The sequence below is a fragment of the Camellia sinensis genome, chromosome 3, assembly GCF_055761805.1.
Source record: "Camellia sinensis isolate YWXY chromosome 3, ASM5576180v1, whole genome shotgun sequence".
Taxonomy (NCBI): Eukaryota; Viridiplantae; Streptophyta; class Magnoliopsida; order Ericales; family Theaceae; genus Camellia; species Camellia sinensis.
In genome coordinates this window covers 76,191,982-76,201,072 of record NC_138963.1, presented here as the reverse complement: position 1 = coordinate 76,201,072, position 9,091 = coordinate 76,191,982, and the positions used below count along the sequence as shown (strand labels likewise).

General features: G+C 46.5%; 2 protein-coding genes across 2 annotated transcripts; both read right to left on the bottom strand.

Moving 5' to 3' along the window:
* Positions 1-4,289: 4,289 nt before the first annotated feature.
* On the bottom strand, positions 4,290-4,969 carry LOC145821618 (uncharacterized). The gene is made up of 3 exons (XM_082918154.1): positions 4,900-4,969; positions 4,696-4,801; positions 4,290-4,605 (listed from the first exon to the last, which is right to left on the bottom strand). The coding sequence occupies exons 1-3, from the start codon at positions 4,967-4,969 to the stop codon at positions 4,290-4,292; spliced, it is 492 nt and encodes a 163-aa protein (XP_082774280.1).
* Positions 4,970-7,391: 2,422 nt separating this feature from the next.
* On the bottom strand, positions 7,392-8,447 carry LOC145821617 (uncharacterized). The gene has a single exon (XM_082918153.1). It carries the CDS (start codon positions 8,445-8,447, stop codon positions 7,392-7,394), a length of 1,056 nt encoding a protein of 351 aa, XP_082774279.1.
* Positions 8,448-9,091: the final 644 nt, after the last annotated feature.

Below are 9,091 nucleotides of genomic sequence, written 5' to 3'. Positions count from 1 at the left end.
TTCTAGAGTTAAGAGATCGCCCCTTTCAAGGAGAGTAAGGTTACCTTTTATAAGGATCGTATGACTTATTAATCAAGCTCCCTCATTCTCCGCCTGGTCCTCAGCCGTGATTGTAGCACATCCCTTAATAGAGGGGAGCAAGTTTCGTCATTCGCGGGCACCACTTGCCTTTTACTTTACATGGTATTGGTTGATCTGTTAGTACTCATGTGTTGTGGAGTGGGAGCCTTGGATCCCAAGTTATGGGCTTATCTACTTCAGAGTGGGAAGGGGTGCTAGGGCCGGGCCCATGGTCTTCCCTTCTTCGGAGTGGGGAGTGGGCCAAAACTAATCTCTTAGCTCGGGCCATCATAGAGTGGAGAGAGAGAGCCCACTTTGGAGTGGAGACCTTCGTCCAATCCAACGAGGCTCCATACAAATAGGCTTGAGTATGGAGTGGGGACCTTCGTCCAGTCTAACGAGGTTCCATACAAATAGGCTTGAGTACGTAGTGGGGACCTTTGTCCAGTCCAACGAGGCTCCATACAAATAGGCTTGAGTACGGAGTGGGAACCGTCGTCCACTCCAACGAGGTTCCATATAAATAGGCTTAAGTAATTGTGCCCCCTTCATTTGCCCCCTGGCTAGCACTAAAAATTATTGAGTGGAAGCCATTATTTGTATCTCAGCCCAATTTGCTCAAACTTTACATCGGCCTTTAAATTTATTTTTTTTATTTGTATATATATATATATTTTTTTAAATAGTCATCTCGGCCCACTCACAGATTTTGATTAGGCATGTTGTCCTGGCGACCACCTTTTGACTTGGAATTGCCAAGTTTGCTAATTTAAAAACTTGGATTTGCATAGATTAGCTGGGTGGGCCTTGAAATCCACCAAGTTTCTTATTGCTTTATTTGTATGGCCCTTGTTCATGGCCTTTAACTTATAAACAATATGAATGAGTGCTTGCTGGGCCATGATTCTTGACTTCTGAACATTATTATTATTTATATATAAATATATATACATATATATATTTATTTATTATTATTATTATTTTTTTTTTATAATACCGTATATGAGAGGGAGATTTTATGAGCTAGAAATGGCCATGGTAAGGGCCGAGCAAGTTGAAGGACGAGCGCGTTTGGGCCAGGATAGCTTTAGGCTTGCCCGCAGATGGGGCTACTCGACTAAAGCCCAAGACCGAGCTACTTGAACTTGCACAGGTGGAAACCGTGCTACTTGCGTTGCTCGGCAGGAAGGCTCGCGCCTTTAGCTCGGCAGGAAGGCTCGCACCTTTAGCTCAGTAGGAAGGCCTTTGTTTTACCCGCATGATCTATTTCGAGCTCGGCTCTGTTGGAATGCAGCCGAGCTCTGTCGGTATGGAGCTCGGCCAGTGAGCATTCGGGCATGCGGTGCAACGCGACCGGGTGAGGCCGAGGTGATTCCGCCGGTCTGCCGGGCTCCACCAAGTTATCCTGACAGTTTGGTTAGGTGATGATTGCTGGATTTGTGCTGACAGATGGGATAACAGCACCACGTGTCGAGAGACTAATGGGAGTAGATTTGGAGGGCAGAAGGTATATAAGCATGTCTGCACCTCCCATGCTGGGGGATAATCATTTTGGTGAGATACACTTAGACATTCAACTCTCTCCTCTTTCTCTCTATCCCTAAGTGTGTGCTAACTTGACCGTCGGAGTGGTTTTCCAGCCACACACCGCCGGGTAGCTCACCGCCGTTGTGTTCGCAGGTCGATCGAACAGACAAGGAGCTTGGAAAAAAGGAGTACGAGCTCGCCTGAATATTTGCTCCCCGTACAGTATACATATACATACCATATATAAAATACAAATATGTATACATGCATACACAGACAAACTCTACATATACAGAAACACACACACACACACACAAATATACGGTATACATATACACAGACATATACGGTATACACAGATTTATGTACAAACAAAATACATACAGATACGTACATACGGTATACATATACACATCAGGGGAATATTCTGTTACAGAGAAGGAATATTTCGTTTGTTGACGTCAGCGCCCACAAAACACACAAAAACAAACAAAAAGAAATGTGTTGATCCGGGGGTTCGAACCTTTGACCTCAGGCTTAGTCTCTTGGTCCTCAACCACTGAGTCAAACCACTAAACTAAGCCACTCTTGTGACCAAAATATTCAAACAAATATATATAATACATAGCTATACAATATATATACATACAAATCTCTCGCGTCTCTCTCTTTTTTGATAACCGCGTCTAACACGCGGCCTGCTTTTGCGTCACTGGCCGACAAAAGCAGGCCTCAAATGACGCTTGCCTCGGCTCTTTCCCTCTTTGTCTTCTTCTCCTCAGCCTTCTTCTTAATCAGTCTTCTCCGTCTTCTTCATCACTCACTACTCTCCTTTTTCATCACTCACCTCTGTTTCTTCTTCCTCTCCTTGAGAGACAAAAAGAGAGACTGAACGAAAAAGGCTCTACTATTTCTCTGCAACTCAGTTCTTTTACACCTATCACCTCTAATCCATGGCCTCCACATCCCGTCCCCTTACTCTGTTTCTGGACCTGAACAATCCCATAAACTCTTTTGGTTCGGGACTGAGTGCCCCTACTCCCACTCTTCCCATCATTCATCTTCCTGACTTTCCTATGTTGTCGATTGAGCAAATAATGGCCGCTCAATCCGACATAGAAGCCAACTACTTTACATTGAGGTCCTGCATGAAGACAGTGGCAGTGGTAACTACCTTGTCTCACTGACTGCAGACCAGGACGAGTGATGTACACCAGGTCAACGTCCAACTCTCCCTGCTCCAGCGTATGTACAAAGATGCATGAGCAGAGATTTGCACGTTGAAGACGGAGAACAGAGAGTTGAAACGGAAAGCCACCATCATGGCCTGATTTGGAGCACCTTCGTACTTTGCTTTTGATGACCAGCAGGGAGCCAACCCTCTCGGTGATCTTGTAAGCACTAAAGCAGAGCCTTCAAGGGTCGACAACAAAAAGAGGAAGAGCTTGGCGGAAGAGCCGAATAAGTGAAGTCGGCGTGTGGCCGTCATCGAAAAAACAAGATCCTTTTTTTTTTTTTGTGTTGGAGTTCGGCTAGTTAGACATCTTCATTTTGTAAAGCCGAGCTCTTCGTTTTGTAATAGATGCTTTATAGTAATGCCATGCTTTGTTGCATTTTTGTATGTCTTGAACTTTAATTTCTAATTTTTGCTTACATGTGTTATGCTTGGCCCCAGCCGAGCAGAGGCTCTCTAGAGAAAGAGGCCGCCTGTTTGGTCTGATTAGGCTCCATGCCGTAGAAAAATTGGAAGAAATAACTTTTGATGGCCCCAATCCGAGCAGAGATGTCGTAAGGAATGAGGCCATTTGTTCAGTAAAACTAGGCTTTGTGCCTTACAAAAATTTGAGGAAAGAATTTTCCATGCCCTCCGGCCAAGCAGAGGCTTCGTGGCCGAGCGGACCGTCTATTCGGGCAAAATAGACTTTGTGCCTTAGAAAAATTGGAAGAAAGAACTTTCCATGCCCTAGCCGAGCCGAGGCTTTGAGACTATATAGGGCATCTAATCGGGCAGACCAGGCTTTGTGCCTTAGAAATGTCTAGTTGGATTCGGCCAGGCATTTCGTTGCTCAGCTTTTACTTGATTCGGTCAAGCTTAACTCATCGTAGAGCGTAACTCGGCTCTTCGTTGAGCGCGAGTTGTTACCATGGACCATGCTTTCAAGTAACGATACTTGGCACAAATTCCACCAAGTTATACCACTTGGTGCCCTACTCCAACCGAAGGGCCGAGTTTGCAGACTGGGGCGTAGGTTAAGACCTGTAACCCGTTCTTGCTCAATTGCCGAGCGAAAATATGTACGACACGTATAAAGAATAACACAATTCATAAGGAAAAGGTGATTTCAATAATACTTAGAGAATTGCGATTACATTCAAAAACTGTTTAGATCACTACATCACTGATAGTATTTCTTCAAGTTGGCAACATTCCAAGGACGAGGAATGGGCTTGCCTGCTAGGTCAGTCAGGTAGTAAGCTCCGTTGCCTAAGGTAGAGATAACTTTGTAAGGCCCTTCCTAGTTAGGGCCGAGCTTCCCTTCACCAGGGACTTTCTTATGATCCATGACCTTCCTTAGCACCAGATCTCCAGGTAAAAATTGGCGAATTAGCACATTTTTATTAAAACTTCTAGTAAGTTGTTGCTGGTATGCTGCCAGACGAATGAGCGCGGCCTCTCTGCGCTCCTCTATCAGGTTAAGAGCTCAGGCGATAGCCTCATCATTGTTTGCTGGTTCAAACATTTCAAACCGAATAGTGGGAAGGCCGACCTCCAAGGGGATGATAGCCTTCATTCCATAAGCGAGAGAGTAAGGCGTCTCCCATGTCGATCGCCGTGGTGTTGTTCTATAAGCCCACAGAACGCTTGGCAGTTCTTCTACCCATTTATCTTTGGCCTTCTCCAGCCGCTTCTTCATCCCATTGATGACCGTCTTGTTAGATGCTTCAGCTTGACCATTGCCTTGAGGGTAGACTGGAGTAGAATTTTGGAACTCAATTTTTAAGTCAGAACAGAACTTCCTGAAAACCTTCCCATCAAACTAGGTGCCATTGTCAGATAGTAGGGCCCTTAGGATGCCGAACCGAGTAATGACACTCCTCCAAACAAACCTTTTCATGTTAGCTTCCTTTATGCTTGCTAAGGCCTCAATCTCCACCCAATTAGTGAAATAGTCAGTGGCAGCAATGAAGAACCTTTTGTTAGCAATACCGCTTGCTAGAGGTCCAATGATGTCCAGACCCCATTGTGCAAATGGCCATGGATCGATGAGGGGAGTTAAGTTCTTAGCTGGTTAATGAATGAGTGGGGCAAACCTTTGGCACTTGTCGCATTTTTGGACATACTGTTGGGCATCTTTTTACATACGCGGCCACCAGCACCCATGAGTGAGGGCTCGGTGTGCCAAGGACCGACCTCCAGTGTGACTGCCACAGATCCTCTCATGGATTTCATAAAAAAAGTTCTCCACAAGATTGGGGTGAGCACAAAGAAGATACAGACCGAGGTAAGACTTTTTGCAGAGCTTGCCCGAAGGTGAGACCCAAAATCGCGCAACTCAGTGCCTTGTTTTATATGCTTCTTTCTTGTCATCTAGAAGGGCACCATTTTTTAAGAAGGCAAGGAGTGGGTCCATCCATCTCGGACCGAGGTCAGTACAGAGGACCGAGCTGGGTGGATCGACAGTCGGTTGAGAAACAAATTCAACCCATATCTTGTGACCATTTCTGGAGTCCACCGAAGAGCCAAGACAGGCTAAGGCATCGGCGTGGCTATTTCCATCACGGCCAATTTTCACAACCCTGATAGCTTGAAATTTGCAGATTAGGTGCTTGGCTTGTTCTGCATAGGATGTCATCCAATCATCGCGAGTTTCGTATACTCCAATCAATTGGTTCACCACAAGTTGGGAGTCGCTATAAGCGAGCAACTCCTCTACATTAAAGTGTTCAGCGCTACGTAGACCAACTAGCAGAGCCTCATACTCCGCTTCGTTGTTGGAAGCCTTCCATCCCAATCTGACGGCTTGCTCTCAAACAAACCCCTCTGGTGAAATAAGGACCATTCCCGCTCCAGAACCTTTTTGGTTGGAGGATCCATCAACGAACAGCTGCCAAACGTCTCCAATGAAAAGTTTCCATGCCTCGGCGGGGGTTTGATAAGTGTTGTGGATTTCGGTTGCTAAGGCCAAGCTCCCTTCGGAGGGGCCGGTCGGTCCTAGAGTGAATTCAGCTACGAAGTTTGCTAACACTTGAGCTTTGATAGCAATCCGTGGTTGAAATTTAATGTCAAACTCCCCCAATTCTACTGCCCACTTCGCTGTCCGGCCCGAGAAATTAGCTCGGCTGAACACAGACTTTAGAGGGTACTCTGTGAGGACATTGATAATGTGTCCTTGGAAATAGTGAGCAAGCTTCCTGGAGACTATCAGTAGGGCGTATGCCAGCTTCTCTAGAGGTAGGTATCTAGTTTCGGCATCCAAGAGGGTTTTGCTAACGTAGTATACTGGCTTTTGTTCATTCCCTTCCTCTCTAATCAAGACTGCACTCACAGCGTGATCGAAGACAACCAAGTAAAGAAAGAGCTCTTCGTTGGAGACTGGAGTAGACAAAAGAGGAGGGGAAGAAAGATACTTTTTCAACTCTACGAGTGCTTCGGAGCATTGGTCACCACATTCAAAGTCCGCCTTCTTCCTTAGGAGTTAGAAGAAGGGTCTCATTCGATCGGAAGACCGACTAATGAAACGATTCAATGCTGCAGCCATACCAGCGAGCTTTTGGAGTTCCCTAGCCTTTGTAGGTGCCTCGATGTCTTGGAGGGATTTGATCTGGTCAGGATTGACTTCGATACCTTGTCTGGTCACCATATATCCCAAGAACTTCCCTGAACCTACCTCGAATACACATTTCGAGGCGTTCAAGCAAAGCTTGTGAGTTTTCTTTTGGAACACTTCCTCCTAGTCTCTCAGATGATGTTCGGCCAATTTAATTTTGACCACCATGTCATCTATATAGGCCTCCATAGTCTTGCCTAGTTGGTCCTTGAACATTTTAGTGACCATCCGTCGATAGGTCGCAACGGCGTTTTTCAGGCCGAAGGGCATCACTTTGTAGCAGTAGGTGCCCCTTGGGCTAATGAATATTGTCTTCGCCTAGTCAGGGCCAAACAGGGGGATTTGATGATAGCCATTGTAGGCATTTAGGAAGCTCATCCATTTATGTTCGGCAGTTGCATCTACCAGTTGATCTATCCGTGGGAGAGGAAAGCTGTCCTTAGGAAAGCTTTGTTGAGGCTGGTGAGGTCGACGCACACCCTCCATTTTCCGTTTTTTTTCTTCACCACGACAGTGTTAAACAACTATTTCAGATATTGTACCTCCCATATGACCCCTGCCACCAAAAGCTTGTTTACCTCTTGGATGAGCGATTCTGTATGTTCTGCGGATGATCGTCTGCTCTTTTGGACTACGGGCCGAGCTGCTGGTTGGACATTGAGTTGGTGACATGCAAAGGCTGGGTCCAACCCAGGAGTCTCTTAAGCCGACCAAGAAAATACTTCTATATTCTTGCGAAGGAGAGTTAGCAACTGCTCCTTCCCTCCGGCGAGAAGCGAAGTGCCGAGCAGAAAGAACTTGTCTGGAACTTCTCTGCCCACCAAGATCGTTTCGAGGTCCTCCATCATCTTCTCTGTTGGTACTCTACCAATGTCTTCTAGTATAGGCTGATCAGGCAGTTCGACCATCTAGACTTCCTTGCATGTTTGTTTAGACTTCATGACGGCGATGAAGCAATGCTTTGTCGTTACTTGGTCACCCTTGATCTCCTCCACCCCATTCTTTGTTGGGAAACGGACTACCTGGTGGTAAGTGGATGGTGCTGCCTCCATTGTATGAATCCAAGGTCGACCGAGTATTGCATTGTAAGGAGACATGGACCACTTTGGACTTTGCTATGATGAACGAGGTGATCCGTTTAGACTTTGCTGTGACGGACAAGGTGATTCGGCCGAGCGGCCACTCTGTCTGTCCATTGAAGCCAACCAAAGGGGAGACTGCAAGGATTAAGTGTTGCTCATCAAGACCCAACTTTTTGAAAAGGTCATAATACATAATGTCAGCGGCGCTCCCTTGATCAATTAGGACCCGTTTTGCATCAAATTTATTCGTCACACCAACGGTGACGATCAGGGCATCAGTGTAAGGATGTTGGATCCTTTCCAAATCTTTATCGAATAACACAATGTCGAACCGAGAGGGCTTTGCTTCCGTTCTGGACTTCTTGAGCGGTGGTCCTATTGACATGACTTGTTGCAAGTGTGTGGCTCTCTGAATCTCGCCATGAAGGGCATTCTCCCTTTGGGGGTCGGTCATCCCATGGATAATGTTTATCACTAGCCTTTGGGCTTGGTCCTCTGGTAGAGGGATTGGGGGTTGTCCCTGTTTTTCCCGTGTCTTTTCCACACGGGCTCGCTCCTCTATTCGAGCCCTCAACTCTTTCAAGTTAGAGGCAGGTCGTTTCGTCAATGACTGCCTAAGCTTATGTGAAGGGGGGAGGCCTTCTTTGAAGTATAAAGCTGCCAACGGCTCATTACAAACATCTTCTTCCAAATCGCCATATGCCTCACAATATCGTCGAGCGTATTCGCACAAAGACTCTTTTTTATCCTTCTGAGTATTGAACAAGGTATCCAATCCCTTCGGGATTCGGCTATTTGAAACAAACTGTGCGAGGAAGGCTTCAGAGAGTTGAGCCCAATCATAGATTGATTGAGGAGGAAATTTGTCATACCACCGGAGGCTGTGCTCACCAAGGCTAGAGGCAAAAACCTTGCACATGAACGCATCGTTCTGATTCCAAAGTGACATCATTTGGCGGTAATGGCTAATATGAGTCAGGGGTTCTGACTTCCCATCATAGTGGATGAATTTCGGCGGACTATACTTATGAGGAGCTTCCACCGCTTCAATCTCAGGGCAAAGTAGGGAAGAGACTAGTCGGTCCAGAGCACGACGCTCTATCTGATGAACGGACCGATCTAGATGCTCTTTTTCCCTTTCTAATCGCTGTTCTGCTACTTTGTTCAACTTTCAGTTATCCCCTTGGTTGTCATTCAACCATGTCCTCAAGTCACGGGGTCACTCGTCACGACGGCGCGAAGGAGGAGAGATTGTTGAATAATGACTGATGGACTTTTGTCTCTTGCGAGAGTCTTCTTGGGGATTCTTTGTCCTACTACTGGCTCCCTCACTGTGTACCGAAATCGGTTGGCTACGCTCACCACGAGCAGGACCGTAGTTAAACCATTCACGTCGTGGGGGCGGCGGAGGAGTGTGCCTCGGTTGCTGCGACAGTTCCCTCTCCAGACTTCCTTGGCTCACTGTAGACACCCCATTTTTGACCGACCTTGAGACTCAGACGTCACCAGTTGAGTGCTTGGTGATATTGCATAATGTGCTCGTTCAGAAGTTTCAGAGTCTCGGCTGCGAGCCCTGCCTCCGGACTTCCGAAC

Bases quoted from the DNA above. Each gene is read 5' to 3' on its own strand.
- LOC145821618 (XM_082918154.1), bottom strand. From the start codon at position 4,969: ATGGGTGCTGGTGGCCGCGTATGTAAAAAGATGCCCAACAGTATGTCC. The intron at 4,802-4,899 runs GTTTGCCCCACT...TTGGACCTCTAG, and splicing joins AAATGCGACAAGTGCCAAAG to CAAGCGGTATTGCTAACAAA. The intron at 4,606-4,695 runs GTTTGTTTGGAG...GAAGGTTTTCAG, and splicing joins AAGGAAGCTAACATGAAAAG to GAAGTTCTGTTCTGACTTAA.
- LOC145821617 (XM_082918153.1), bottom strand. From the start codon at position 8,447: ATGTCACTTTGGAATCAGAACGATGCGTTCATGTGCAAGGTTTTTGCC.